General features: G+C 49.2%; 5 protein-coding genes across 5 annotated transcripts; 1 reads left to right on the plus strand and 4 right to left on the minus strand.

Annotated features, from left to right (window-relative positions):
- Nucleotides 1–93: 93 nt before the first annotated feature.
- N7458_003141 (ankyrin repeat domain-containing protein) lies at nucleotides 94–1,660 on the minus strand (the record flags this gene model as incomplete). The annotated part of the gene is made up of 2 exons (XM_056906524.1): nucleotides 94–1,518; nucleotides 1,586–1,660. 2 exons carry the CDS (start codon nucleotides 1,658–1,660, stop codon nucleotides 94–96), a joined length of 1,500 nt encoding a protein of 499 aa, XP_056770631.1.
- A 513-nt stretch (nucleotides 1,661–2,173) lies between these two features.
- On the minus strand, nucleotides 2,174–3,376 carry N7458_003142 (uncharacterized protein; the record flags this gene model as incomplete). Its single annotated transcript, XM_056906525.1, has 3 exons — nucleotides 2,174–2,357; nucleotides 2,414–3,261; nucleotides 3,338–3,376. 3 exons carry the CDS (start codon nucleotides 3,374–3,376, stop codon nucleotides 2,174–2,176), a joined length of 1,071 nt encoding a protein of 356 aa, XP_056770632.1.
- Nucleotides 3,377–5,397: 2,021 nt separating this feature from the next.
- Nucleotides 5,398–6,503, plus strand: N7458_003143 (uncharacterized protein; the record flags this gene model as incomplete). Its single annotated transcript, XM_056906526.1, has 3 exons — nucleotides 5,398–5,546; nucleotides 5,604–5,879; nucleotides 5,930–6,503. The coding sequence occupies 3 exons, from the start codon at nucleotides 5,398–5,400 to the stop codon at nucleotides 6,501–6,503; spliced, it is 999 nt and encodes a 332-aa protein (XP_056770633.1).
- Nucleotides 6,504–7,531: 1,028 nt separating this feature from the next.
- On the minus strand, nucleotides 7,532–8,341 carry N7458_003144 (uncharacterized protein; the record flags this gene model as incomplete). The annotated part of the gene is made up of 1 exon (XM_056906527.1): nucleotides 7,532–8,341. The coding sequence occupies one exon, from the start codon at nucleotides 8,339–8,341 to the stop codon at nucleotides 7,532–7,534; it is 810 nt and encodes a 269-aa protein (XP_056770634.1).
- A 4,588-nt stretch (nucleotides 8,342–12,929) lies between these two features.
- On the minus strand, nucleotides 12,930–14,997 carry N7458_003145 (serine/threonine-protein kinase; the record flags this gene model as incomplete). The annotated part of the gene is made up of 4 exons (XM_056906528.1): nucleotides 12,930–13,962; nucleotides 14,018–14,208; nucleotides 14,475–14,798; nucleotides 14,860–14,997. The coding sequence occupies 4 exons, from the start codon at nucleotides 14,995–14,997 to the stop codon at nucleotides 12,930–12,932; spliced, it is 1,686 nt and encodes a 561-aa protein (XP_056770635.1).
- Between the last annotated feature and the right edge of the window lie 24 nt (nucleotides 14,998–15,021).

Below are 15,021 nucleotides of genomic sequence, written 5' to 3' on the forward strand. Positions count from 1 at the left end.
TGATGGTGTTCTCCCCCTTCGACTGATATTGCATGATTTTTATTCTTTTCATTTGATAAATACTTTCAGTACGCCAGTACTCATATTTTTCTCCTATGCTTGACTTCCTACCACCGTTCGATGTTTCTCAGCCTTGTCACCCAAGAATACCACATAGCCCGTTTCGTCAACGACTGGTTTCGAGCCATCCTGCATCTTCCGCTGAAAGCGCAATTGGGAGTTATCACCCTCAACTGTGTCCCCTCTGACCTCGACCGTTCTCCCTTTGTACATATACTCTCTGTCCAGCCCGTTCTCTATTAAAAAGCGAACCATGGGGACCGATCTACCATCCACCGCGACCTGTAGCAGAGATATGGTAGATTTCCTCCTCTGAAACCATAGTGATGCGTTAATATCGGCGCCATATTCAATCAGTAGCTTCGCAAGTGCAACATTTCTCGTTTGCACGGCGATTTGCAACGGCGTCAGTTTTGCTGTCGGGTTAAATCGATTCGGATCTGCTCCATGTTCCAAAAGAAAAGCCACAAGCTGTAGATCAGGCACGCCCTTGCACCTATAGATTGCACCGTTCACTGGTCCATACCGAAACCTCTCAGTCTGCATGTTGATATCGAACCCGCCCCAGTTGAGGTAGTACTGCACTTGGCTCATTCGCATCCTAACAACACCATCCATGAACATGTCAAACAAGACATGAGACTTATCAAACTGAATCCCGCTCTCTTCCTCGATAAATTCCACAACATCGGGCCTTCGAACCCGAACAGCAGTCATCACCGCAGCACTCAATCGAGCCTCAAGATCTTCATTCATCCTCTTGAAATAGTCAATCCACCCCTTCACAGCCCCCATATTCCCCAACTTCGCAGCCAGTTCGAACATACCGTTAAGACGACACCAATTCTCGAACTTTCCCTTGGAATCATTTGCAAGCAGAAACTGAATCGCCTCCGGCGACCCCTTCGCCCCAGCAACCTCGAGCAGCCGAATCCAACCAAATCGCTCAGTCGTACCCCAAAGAAACACAAGAGATCCATAATTAGGATCATAATGTCTGTCAATAAGGCTCTTCAATTCCGCACAATCGCCCCTGATAATCGCGCTAGTCGCTAGCGCTACATCCATTGTGCGTTCAGCCGATATCCAGGGTTTCGCTTGCCAAGTAAATCGTCTGTGATCGTAGACGTCACGGAATGGCCTGAATCTGCCGCACAGCCAGGCGTCGATTAACTTGTCTATTAGTATATGTTCTTGGTCTTTTGTGCGAGGGGCATGTGGGATGGCGAGGAGTTCGTGGATGGAGGTGGTGAATATGCAGCGGTTGGTGGGGTGTTGTTGCACCTTTTGGTGGAGATATTGACGTTTCCATTGCGTGGGGAATTTAGTCCACCATTTTTTATAGCGTCTCCCTTGTGCGTGTCGGCTTTCGTGGGCGAAGCCGAACCCGTCGTCTTCTAGGCGGGGGCTTTGGAGGAGGAGAGTTGTTATTTCGTTGGAGAAGAGGCCTGTTCTTGACTATTAGTCCGCGTTTGATTGTTTATTTGGGCGGGGCTGGTATACTGTTGACAAGTCTCATTCGTACTAGATCTGGGATTGGGATTGTGTCAACTGCTGCCTGGATGATCTGCAAGAGAATCTCTACTGGTATGTGTGCCATGTTGGCTGGTCGTCAACGAAATGTTTTGAATTTCGGCGGATGACATTTCGCTCGTTCTTGTTTGTTGTATAGTTATAGCCTTCGTGAAGTTTGGGTGAGTCATGATGAAGCCTGTCAGACCGGAAATATTAAGCCACAAGTCATATTTTGAATGCGACGTGGGGGCGGATTTTCGATAACAATAAAAGAGTGCAGTTTAAAGAGGTGCCTTCGGTTTTGGAACAACCTGTCACATATTCTTTTATGATCCTACATTTTTGAAAATATTTCCCTTGCCAATCGTTGTGTAGTACGATCACACTTATCGTTGAAACAGATGTGTGCCCTTGTCTGTAAGTTTTTGGACGGGTAAGAAATTATTCTACAGATGGGGACATCAATAATGAGTCGAGAAATGTCTGAGAAGCATCAAGATGGGCCTGATAGGATTGAATCGATTACCAGAAGAAATCTTTTGCTATCGTCTGGCTCCCACTATGAGCACTACTTCATGGCCAAAGGGATCGTAATAACCTAGAAGAATTGCACTGTCATTCTCCCCTCATGCACCTTCCCAGCTTCCATCAGCGCTATCATCTCATTGATTTCCTCAAGCTGAAACTTCCTCGGGTTGATCTTGGGATAAATCCCCTTTCTTAGCGAGAACTCTAGACATCGCGTAGCTCCTAATTGGCCGGCCGCTTTAGCTCCAAGGATCCTATTAACCATACGATTAGCCATTCGTTCCTCTTCCCGTGGAAAAATGCAACAAACCTGAAAGACTGAAGCGAAACTTGGCCCAGATTAAGCGGCAATGGCTCGGAGGGAATCCCAACAACCATCAACCGTCCATCGACCCTCAAGATCGAAATTGCAGTTTGATATGCCGGGATCGAACCCGAAGTAACAACAACAGCATCGACCATCCTCCCATGGTTCATCGCTGCAATACGCGCCCGCACATCTTGAGGCTGCAGGTCTCGCGTATTCAATATTTCATCTGCACTTCCACCATCCCTAACACTCTCCAACTGCCCATCATGAATATCCAACCCCAAAACCCTTGCCCCAAGTGCATGCGCATACTTGGTCGCAATCTCGCCCAGCCCACCAACCCCCACAATAGCAACCGTTTCTCCAGGTTTAATCTCTGCGCGCTCAAGAGCATCCCAGACTGTAATCCCCGCGCAGAAGATAGGCGATAGCTGCGCTGGCGAGACATCGGCATCATCTATCTGTGGGATAACCACTGCCGTCGCCGCGTCCACGAGGGCATATTCGGCAAAGTACCCGGCACAGTTTATTCCGCGCATAGTAATTTTGGGGCAATACTGAGGCCCGATATTCTTGCATTCCCAGCACTCGAGACACATGTCCTGCCACAGCGGGGCACCGATACGATCGCCGGGCTTGATGCCAAAGGGTGCTGCATCGGGTCCCAGAGCTTCGACGGTGGAGATGGCTTCGTGACCGATAATTTGGGGAAGGGGGATAGGACTACCTTTGCCAGAGGTAATGAGAACATCTGAGTGGCAGAGTGATGCCACCTGGACTCGCACCAGGACGTTCCTCCCTGTTGGTGTCGGGACGGGGACTTGTTCGATGACGAGGGGTTGACCGGCCTGATTGGGATACTTGGTTAGCTTATCAAAGTGGTTTGGTTTGAGATGCGTACGAAGGGAGGCTGGCATGGTATACCTCTTTGTAGATGGCAGCTTTCATCATATCTGGAGCCATGTTTGGGGTTTCAGGTGAGTACAGGTGTGTTTGTCAGTTCGAAATATCCAGCATAGGTGAAGTGATTTCTCTAGGATTTCCGGGGAACTTGAAATCCGGCCCTTTTTTATTTGAATCGCGCAAGCGATGCCACAAAAGAGGAGTAAATGCGGAGTATTTATGCAGCCAAATCACCAGTGTCACCCGAGGCTGTGCAAACATTGCTTCCCCGCACAAAGAACTACACGTCTTCGATGAAATGGCCAAATCAAAGTTATCATGTCGCATTGACAGTTGGTATTTGAAAATTCAACGAACCACAGCGGTGGGAAACGCTTTCGGGTAGTTGTAAGAGGTAGGAACGGAGATGCTAATAGACTTGCCTGGCAAGACAGTTCGCATGGCTTGAAGACGGATAGGTTGTTCGAACTATCCTCTCTACTACCAGTAGGAATACCAGGAATATTAAACTCACCTATATACTCCAATAAATATCAGCACCATCGAGGGCTTCGATGTGACAAAGTCCCCTGGGTTGTTTGCTAGAGTATCACTGGTAGCAGCAGCGACACCTTCAGGGCAGATCTTGTATGTGCCAACTTTGGCTGAGAAATCCTAGCCGTCGAAAATGAGAATACATAAGCGATATGGGTGGGTTTGCTACAGGTACGGGATTCTCCAGATATGCCGTAGCTGTTTGAAATTTGGCTAGCGCATACACAATAGCAATGCTCCTATGCACCTCGAGAAGAGTGCTAGTGTTCAGTAATAACAGATGTTCAATATAGATACCTGAGACCTCTATAAGAAGGCTCGATTTTGACTAGTCAATAGACAATCATTACATAAGCTTTCAAATCCAAACAGTCTTGTTCCTAAAATATCCGTCGTACTACGTCGTACTACTTCTCTCAAAGTGAACAATACAGCACCGTTCCATGGACTGATTGCGAAGGCAATTGCCAGACTTCCGTTTTAAGGACTAGTGGAGTCCACGTACCACTCGTATGCGCTAAGCTATAGCGTATATACTAACATCTCGCTATAAAGCTTAGACTCAAATCGAGGAGACTTGCCGCCCTGGGAAACTAGTGGATTCGCAGTGCTCTGCACCACGACTCACGCAGCACGCTAGCCTCTCCCAAGCGAGTTCGATCATATCAGAGAATTTGCTCAGATGGAGTCGAGCATATTATGCGGCTCTTTATTGCCGGCACTATACTCAGATAGGAGCATACATCCTAAATCCGAGTTTGAAAATCCGTGCTTTCAGAAAGGCACCCCACCCCGTTCATTGCCTAGCCTCCTCCGGGCCGTCCTCGGCTAAGAGTTCACGCGTAAACGAGTTGTGAGTTTTCTCTCGTACAGAGGCTTCGTAGATCGAATCATCTCCTTGTCTATCGTGATGGTCAGGGTCTTGGGGCGAGACTTACCATGACCAAGTCACACCAACACGAAGCACCAGGTCTTTTCCTGAGCCTTAGTCACTGCGTAAATACATTGTCCATTATTTGTTTTCACAGCCTTTTAATAACGTAGCCATCTCGGAGATCTCTCGTACTCGTACATCTCCCCGATCAACAAAAGTCAAACTTTCCGCCACATCGGCTCGGCATAATGGACTGCTCAATGCTTAGTCGGCAATCTATGCCCAGAATGAAATCCTAAAGCTCTGAGTAGTTGTGAGATCGGCGCACGATCACGGAGAAGGCCGATCAAGCCTCCTTCAAAGCGCAACCGATCCTCGCTCCACTGTCCTTGTCTGGACCTGTTGCGTTGGAACAGCGAAGGCCCACAAAGCTAAGATCTACGAAGGAAAGCTTGGCTAATAGACTGGCGCTACACAGGCGCCACCCAATAAAGACATCGCGGATCCCTAGAGCTCTTTCCCCCTGCATTTGCCCTGCTCCGTTCTTCAAGCAATTCTGGGATTTTTCACGACAGCATCAGGACCCTGGGGATCTTTGGGTTTAATAATCAGAAGCAGAACCCTTCTGGGATACAAAGAAAATTCTTGTCCGTGCAAGAGATTTCGAAGCAAGATGCGCGGTTTTCAAACTGCTCGGTTGATGCTTCTGGGCATAGCCGTCGCCGTAGCTAGTACATCAACAAGTGATTCAGATGCTCCTGCCATACTCAACTTTCGACCCGACAACGTGACCTTGGCTGACTACTATCTTTGGGTTGGATCGTAAGTTGATAGCTCATCGCCCTTATATACAGGAGAATACTCATCAATACCGTATAGGTATTACAATGGCACAACACATTTTGAATTCTCCCCATATGCTGGACTCGCAGCTTCCACATCCTCGTCAGCATGTCCGGCTATTCGCAACAAAACGATCACAAAAGATTATACCACTGTACTAGGGCTCACAGAGCCAGCCACATACAATACAGTCAATGACCCGGTCAACGCCTTTCTCAATCTCTGGCCTCTTGGCTTCGACCTCGGCACAATCAGTAACCTGTGGTGGGTCGAGCAGCTATTTTACCGTGATTATGGCTTATATTCGTCCTAGTAAGTATCATCAGCAACATCCCACGAGCTGTCGCACTAATGGCATCTAGTCCGGTCACTACAAATTACAGCATCGACAAAGGTTACAATAACTTTAACTGGACACTGGAGAAAACTCAGGCCCCGCCGTACAATCTCTCCAGCGTTCTGACAAGATATGCGGGCGAAAGTTACTTGTATGTCAACAGTACAACGACCGCAAACTGCAGTGGAACCGAGGTTTCTAGTTGGAAAATTGCAATAATGTCCTACAATACCACGTACAACGGAACTAATTTCACGAACCCGGTCGTTGATCTCCAGTTTGATGGTACCACTGCAAACATGTCTATGAGGGGGGACTTTAGTGCAGTCGCCTTGTATTGGATACAGGGAGTGTGGGAGGAATACAACGTGATGCTCGCGGGCGAATTCAGCATGACGTTTTCAGGTCTCATTGATCTCTATCATTCGGATGTTCTGAGGAATGATACCGCTACCCCGACCTGGTTGCGCACCGTTGGCTATCAGAATAATTCGTTGAATGTTGGCTATATATCTGCATCAGCCAGGAATCAGCTGTTTGGATCTTGTTTGCTGGCCGGGATGTTAGCGCTCGCCCAAGTGGTCCTGTTTTTCTTTTGATCAATGTGTCTCAATTTATCCAATCTATTGATAGAGAGATGGGTCGATAAGGAGTGCTTGAATAGAACGAATATGGCCCTGCTTGGAAAGAAGATCTCGTTTCTCTCTCACTATATTTCTCTAGGCTTAATTCTTGTCTAATAATTATTCATCTGGAGACTCGCTTTATTTTCTAAAACCATATTGAATCTCTACATCGACCGCATTCTTTCTTTGACTCTAACCAAGGAGCTTTTAATTCCTGTCCGCAGGTCCTCTATGAGATATTTTCCACGTCCCATATTTGCTGCCGTTTCAAGTTCATTTGCAACAAGATTCATTGTAGGTTTCACTGTCAATTCTGCCTGGACCTTGGTGAACTGGAATTGCATTTGTTGTGAGGCGATACCTCGAGCACCTATAAGTCGGCCATGTGGAGGTAAGTCACTGTTAGTTGCAGATAATCTCATCCAAGCGTCATGCGCGAGTCTATATATAGTTCTCGGTGCATCAATCAGCGGCCGAGGCAGGGGTAAAGCTTATCTGACAATCTTGTTACTTCAGCAACACTAATTTGTTTGTTGACAAAACAATCGAATTAAAAATAATCAAGAGTAACTATGAATCAAGAGAAAATGCAATTGAAATCGAACGGTGGTATCTTTAGAGTAAAAGTACAGATAGATAGTAGTACAAAAGCTTGCGGACCCGACCAAAACGGGGTTAGCGAGAGCAGGATAAACAATGTGCAGTCAGTCGAGCCACCCAATTTGAAAACAGTAGACAGGATGAAGACTGATAAGACCGGGATAATTCACATAGCCAGATGCGAAACCAGAAAGGACGACCCACGCGGAGAAACAGCGGATAACGAAAGTGGGAATGGACATGAAGAGGGTAATGTGACAGAGTCCAAAGAAAAAAATGATAATACATGATTGTTTCTCGCAACAGCGAATCGACGCAGGGGAAATAAAGACAGAGAGAGAAAGAAAGAGGATATGGTCATAATATACAAGACATGCCAAGTAAACACAGGAGAGAGACGATTATTGCCGGCGTCGCAGACCGACTCGTCCCTCTCCCACGAGACAGCGCCACCGCTGCCCGATGTCCGCACCATTACGGCGGCCCACCTGGCGCGCGCACTCATCCCATTCCTGCTGAGAGAGGCGGAACTTTTCGAGTACCACCTCAATCAGGCGCTGATCCTCTTCCGCGGCCCAATCCTCGGAAGCAGTCTCAGATGGCTCATCTGGCGCTTCAATAGAGGGAAGGACGGCGTCAGGATCGATGCGCGCGACGGGTTCTTGCGCGTGCGGCATGGCCTGCCGGCGCGCGGGAGAAGGCGGTGATTGTGTGATTGGCGGAGAGTGTAGGGAATAGAAGTCTGTTGAGGAAAGGCCGAGTGGGAGTTCATAGGGGATGTGTCGGCGACGCTTTGGCGTGGAGATGGGTTGACCAAAGTCCGCGTCGCTGTCGTCGTCATCCCACTCTGTGCGACGGCGCTTATTTGCACCGCGCGCGGGCGCAGAGGGAGGTGGAGGAGGTGTGTTTGCCATGTTGGTTGGGGGAGGAGTTGGGCGTGGTGAGGCAGGGCGTGCGACTTTGCGCGTGCGTGGCGAGCGACGCGGTTGAGTGATGGGTAGAGGACTCTGGAGGCGTTGGGGCTTTGGCGTGCGGCGCAGCGACGGCGCTGGAGAACCGTTCAGGAGTGATTGGAGTGCGCGGCATGTTCCAAGAAGGCCGTTGCCAGATGGGTAGCCCCGGTCTGACGGGGGAGGTGTTGAGAAGAGGCGGCTGGGGGTGAAGCGAGACGACCGGCGCACGTCGCATGAGAGGGCGGAAGGGAGCAGCATGATTGCGCGAGATGGAAGGATATGATTATAAATTTGCCGGAGAGCGGAAGGAAAGATTAAAAAGGAGTTGAAGGAGATTTGGCAGGGTGGTTGAGTCGGTGGTCAGGTTTGCGCTGGTGATCGCGCACAGTTGGATTTGTGCGCGAAATGCGCCGGAGGCAGTTGTGAAGCGCGACGACGGAGTTGGCGGGTTAAGAACGAGTGGATGAGAATGTCGTCGGAATGCGCTTCAGTTTGCACCTCACCCGAGAGAAATGCGACGGGTGGAAGGTGGGAAAGTGGAGGGTTGGAGAGAGGGAGCGAGCGAGTGTTTAGGGAGGGAAAGAAGTTTGGCGGGGGGGGACGGGCGATAAAAGAAAATTGGGAGGGCCGCAAACGGTCAAGCGAACATCGGGCACGTCAAGTCGGGGGGCTCCACTTTTTTGTTACGCAGGAGTGGAGAGGTTATTTTGGTGATGAAAGAGAGAGAGAGAGAGAGAGACAGGCTACAAAGAATGGCAGCGAGAGAGATGGATTAGAAATGAGAAATGAGAAATGAGGGAAATGGAAATGAATGAAGTCAGATGATGTCGTGGTTGGGTTCCCCAGGCAGCAAAATCAGGTTGAACAACGAGTGACGATGGTTTGGAAACTTTCTTCTACTCTCTCGAGCTCTCTTTCATTCAAATTCAACTCCTCAACCGGGCACATTCCCTCTCCTTTTATTCTACGAACCCTTTCTACTTGTCTATTCCCAGTGAAACAACGAGACAAAAAAGGAGCGAGATCGAGGGATGCCGGACGCAAGGTGAGCACCGACCACCAACAAGGAGCACGAGGCGACTCGGAGCCCCCTGAAACGGTGCCCTTCAGGGAGACTAGCACTCACTCGAGCTTAGTCCCGCGGACTGTGAGAAGGCCCTTTTCCTTCCAGGCCGATCTTCTGCGCAATTCCCATTGCCCAATTCGACCCAGCGGCCCGCAATGACCCGCTCCGCCGTTCTCCATTGTAATGCGTTTGTATCAAATGTATGGAAGTTGTATGAATGATCTTCGTTATCGATATCATCATGACTGCATCTCACCAACGGCCCCCTCCACCAACTCGTAGCGCATCCTCTCCGAATGGTACCATGCAATGGACCATGACGTGCAGGCTGCTTCCTGCAGCGAACCGCTGCCCATGCCGCTGACCGGACCCAGACGATCAACTACGAGCTAAAGAAGAAAAGGATAACAACAAAGTGCTTCTGCAGAACTCTGATCTCTGGCCGTTGGCCACTGGATTCCGTGGCGACCCGGCGTGGTTTAATAATCCTACACCACGTAACTATTTACAGGGTGTCGAGGAGTGTAGTTTTGGTCCTGTCTTCCTGCCCTACGGCCCTTCTCCCCCAGCCCTGGAGGGTTCACCCCAACCCTGTCCATACCCAGCATCTCCTTCTCGAGGGCTGGTAGGAGGGAGGTGATTCCCAGCTGATTTCTGTTCGAGTCTTCAGTCAGAATAGTCAGGACTCACAATAGCAGAGGCTGAAAGGAAAAACGCGTCTCGCAGAGTTTGACGCGTTTGCGTCGCGTGACTCGCGCGTGGCAGACGTGTGACGCGACGGCCAATCAGCGTGGGTGGCTAACCAACCACGTTCTGGCCCAAGAGCTTATCCTCCAAAAAGAGCCGGAGTATAACCAGTTCTACAGTCTATAATACTATACTGTACTTCCTAGAAAGGAACTCTTCTGAACAAGGGCCAATGCCAATCCTCGGAAAAATAAATGTGGACACGGTCCATGCTCATCAATAGGTACTGTAGTACTGTACTGTATTCAGAAGAACCGAACTACCTTGGAAACCGCCTCCTACGTAGTTGTACATCCATCTCGAATCCCGTTTCGGCAATTACAATGGTAATGGAGTGAATGCACAGGGTCATTGCACATTTCCCAAAGCTTCTTAGATGACCTACTACGTATGTACTCTCCCTGGCAATCCTAAACAAAGGACCCTTCGGCAGAATCCTCTTCCTTGTCGGACCAACGACCCACCTTTCTATACCTTACATCCTGCAGGGCCAGTTGCCCTGGCAAATAGTGCCCAAAAAACCCCCGGATCGACCGCTTAGACTCGTGCGCGCTTCTTATCTCGCATTGCGTCGCTGCGCTGCGATATCGACCCGAATTTGCGGGGTGCAGAACGCATGCTGCTCGACAGATCAGGTCTACAGTACCAACGTGCAAACAAAATCACAGAATCTTAGCATTTGCATTTTGGTATAGCTCCTGGAATCTTCTATTGCCAGTCCCTTCAGCTATTCATTGAGTAACATCTCTTTCCCGAGTGAAACAAAAGCGATCCACCTATACCCCTACCACTAACTCAGCCTCAACCCACCACACTACACCAACCCTTCAAGGCATACACAAAGGGAGATCTCACCAGATCACCACCACACCATCTGAATAGAGAATAGAATACTCCTATCAGTATCACCCACTCTACCCCTCCTCCCTATCTCCCAGCCCCTATCGCACCATCCCCCTCCAGTCCCACGCAAGGGATACTACCAAATCAGATACACTATCACCAACCTCTACCTACTATAGGCCGATACCAAGCTTAGCTCAATCACAGAGCACGGGGACGCACAACATCCAGGTACAGGTACCATCTGCAGCTCATGTAAACTTTTACACTTTGATACTCCTGGGCTGTTGTCCCGGCGATCCTCGAAGAAGAGGCTTTTGCGGAGAGATTGACTTTGTGATCGTGTCGGGCTGCATCCCCATCTCTGCAGGTACGGTACCCCTATGCAAGACATCTTGCTTTGCAGCGGACACTAGTGCAGCTGCCCTTTGATTGACTCTGCTGCACTGCACTGCCCTGCATGCGTGGGTGTGGCTGGGACTGGGACTGGGACTGGGACTGGGACGGTTGGTTGCCCCTCCAACCCTTGCCCTGAAGGGCTGAAGGTCTCCTTTGTTAGGTTGTTGAGCTCGAGGGTTAAGGATGTGGCCTTGATAGGGGAGAAACTGTGATCCTGCGCCCGACTGGTGCTGGCTTACTCTTTTGGTCTTTGTGTCTTAGGTTGGTTAATCCGGATTTGGGTGAGAGAGGGACTGTGCATTCCTGGACCAAAGGGCAATCAAAGGGTGAGGAGCCGATGGAGGCTATCTCTCTCGTCTGGAAGAAGCAACTCTGCTGTTCGGACAAAGGAAACTGATCATTTTAAGTTGACTGTCTGGCCAGTGTTTTGTTTTGTTGATTTCCTCGAAGAAGCGCAATCATTGCCGGTGCCTATGTTGGTTATGGTGAGTTTCTTCTGAGACTGTCTCAACGCTCTCCATGGCAACGCTCTCTTTCTTTCACGCCACGAGAGTTCTCAATACAACCTTCTGCTCGAGGTTATCTCGCTCGAGGTCACTCGTGTCTCTACTTGGACCCAGCATGGACAGTCTTTGTTACCTACTCCTACAGAGACAGCCAATAGTATCATCCTTCTCACTGGAGAAGCACTTGGACAACTGATTCAAGGAACAGCCCCTCCTACCCTCATTGGCCCCCGACCTGAGACCTTCCACTGAAACCACTGGATCAGATCAGGAGCTTCCCCCTGCTATTGAGAACGACACACCCCTCGGGCTCTCTTCTACTTGGCTCATGCTGATCCTTGGATCATTAGGCCGTGCCAATGATCATACACTGCCCTCCTGCAGCCCTTCATTGTGGCCATTGAATCGATCCTGCCTGTCGAGGAGGACGAATTCAGTTCAAACCCAAGAAAGAGACTTGAACCGGCCCCATGCTCCCTATTGTGAGAGGCCAATTAGGAGTCTTTGCCCCCTCCAACGCTTCCTTTGATCAAGGGTGTGCCCATTCACACTTCCAACTGTGGATCACAGCTGGGTAGACTATTGACGACCCTTGGTGCCTTTGTGGTGGCGCTTCCAGGGGATGTCGAGATGTACCTCGTTTTCTTTGTCATAGGCGAGGCTAAGCAGCTAATCTGCGTAGATCCACTGTGTCTGAGATGCTGGCTTTGTGAAATTCCAATGATATCCGATGAGCTTGGAGGCTTCAGGTACAACATTCTCTTGATATTTGGACCCAATGTTTGAGGCGAAATTCGTGTTCGATAGTGAATCATTGATTTCTTGATGTTTGAACAGTAATTGACTCCTACCTGAATGACGGCGATTACCTCATTCTGGACTCTTGGGAGGGTATAGTCCCCGGCGGAATTCTCCATCGTGGCACTGGAGAAGTTGGTCTCATTCTAGAATTCGTCACCTTTCTGCATTGTTCATTGTGTGCACTAGACTTCGAATAATTTTGACTTGAGAAGTTCTCATAAACCAACTATTGGTCATCCTCCTCCCCATTTCACAGAATGTATTGTCTTGAATATTAGAGCAAGTCAATTTCAAGCTATATAACAATTATTCATGAAAATTAGACGCTGCAAGGATAAGCTGTATTGCTCACAACAATCCATAATGGCTGCAATAATAGCCCGAGTCTCTTGAGGTCGTGCTAGCCCGCGTTATCATCCCAGAGTCCCATAACTCTAAACAGCAACTCTCATATAAAATATGATCAGTAATCTCCTCTCGCCTGTCATAGAATCCGACTCAATAATTCCATATCCCGGCCATATATGAGTCGCTTTCGCTTCCCGGTGACAGGATTGCGCACCTCTTCGTACACCTGGTCAGACTCGTCGCTGTCGTCCTTCGAAGACTTTTGCGGGGCAGCAGTCCCCGAATGAGCAATAGGGGGAAATGCTGCGCTTCCCGGCGACAAGAAGAAATTCCTCATGCCCGTTTCCTTGTTGAGGGTGAATTTGGCTTTCGTCGCTTGTTTCCCTTCCCTGGGTGCTGGCTGATTCTTTTCCGTGGTGTTCTGGACATTGGGACTTTCACAAGATGGCACATACAGAACCTGTCGTTCCAACTTGGGTCGATCGATTTGTTCACGCTTGATCTGACTGATAAATTTCACGTCGGTATTGGCCTTGACTTGTTGCACGAATTCCTGGGGACGTCTCGGTTTGTTTGCAGAGTTTTGATCAAGTGAGACAAGAGGCGAAGGATGTGATGCCTTCTTTGCAGGTACCGAGTTCGAAATGGCAGGCGATATGAGCGACTTCACGCCCCCTGGTGGAACATTCTCCCATGAACTCTCAGAGATGTGGTCCACGTCTGCGAAGCGTGCACCTTCCTTGGGTGACCAACTCGATTCGGACTCTGAGGGTAACCGCTTGTTAAGCTGAACGCCCAAGAAACTGGTAAGCTCAACTATCACGGGTTCACTGGAGCTGCGAGGCTTCCATCCTTGAATCGAACGTGTGTACATCTCTTTGAACCATGCTGTCTGTGCGGGGTTGGTGAACCAGTCGTGCTGCAGTGCCTGCTTCACATCCATTCGCCGAGTCTCGTCCTGGATGAGTAATCGACGGACAAAGTCTCTGGGTTGTGAACCGATCTCAAGTGCTCTCATATCCATATCCAAGTTTAGCAAATTGCTGGATGTGGATATACATGGGTCGTCGAATGGAGTGTTGCCGACAAGTAAGACAGCCGCGACACAACCCAAGGACCACATGTCAACGGCCTTGGTGTATCCTTTGGTGTTGGTTTGATGCAACTCTCTGTTATAACTGGTTAGCAAAGAGATCTCGGCATTGTACTGATGATCATACATACGGCGCGCAGTACTCCAGAGTCCCAACAACACTCGTCATTCGCTGAACAGTCTGGTTCACCAGTCTTGCACATCCAAAGTCGGCCAAGACAACTCTTCCGCCGGATTCGAGAGAGGTCATCAGAATATTGTCAGGTTTGACGTCTCGATGCACGATGTTTCGGTCATGGAGGTACTCCAGAGCAAGCAAAGTCTGTCGGATGATCAACCCAGCAGTCGTCTCTTCGAGTAGGCTACCTTTGTTTCGAATGAATGAGAAGAGATCGCCACACGTTACAAGTTCCGTGAACATATAACTGGAACCCATTTAGTATCAACCGTAGGTTCATACTGTACTGATTTTGGACTCACATCGTATTGCTGGACCGAATGATCTTTTCAGTGGTGATGATATTCGGCTATGCATACTCTCAGTCTCATATATCCGAAGCATCCAGGTAAACAAAGGCTCATACTCACATGAGATAATTCTGCCAGAAGCAGGGACTCTCGCTGCTGCATTGCGATCTTTTCAAGAACGAGTTTCCTTATCCGAGGAGACTTGGCTGTCGTTGCGGTGTACTTCAACGACCGTTTTTTTATAGCAAAAAACTTTGACCCCTGTCCTTCGAACGAATCCCCTTGGGCCCGAGATCCTTCCTGAAAGTCGGCTTTGATGGCTTGAAGGTCAACAATCTTACAAGCAAACTGCCGTCCAGTATTGGCATTGAAGGCCATGTGCACGCGTCCAAAAGCACCGGAGCCAAGCATACGTTGCGTGATCACATAGTTCTTTTGGAATCTCTGGGGAAATCAATCAGCAATGCCAGGTCAAGAGATCAGATCAGACTGCTGGAACACTTACTCGCATCTCGAGTTGCTGCAACTGGGTGAACTTGTTCACATTATCGGGATCCGCAGACTTGAACTGGATATGGATGTCGACAGCTACTTTGAGGATGTCCCCATGACTCAAAAGATAGCTGCCTTTACCTTTACCCATTTGGTAGTCATTCCAAAAGGCCCC

Source organism: Penicillium daleae, assembly GCF_028827525.1.
Source record: "Penicillium daleae strain IBT 16125 chromosome Unknown utg000002l_segment0_segment0, whole genome shotgun sequence".
Lineage (NCBI taxonomy): Eukaryota > Fungi > Ascomycota > Eurotiomycetes > Eurotiales > Aspergillaceae > Penicillium > Penicillium daleae.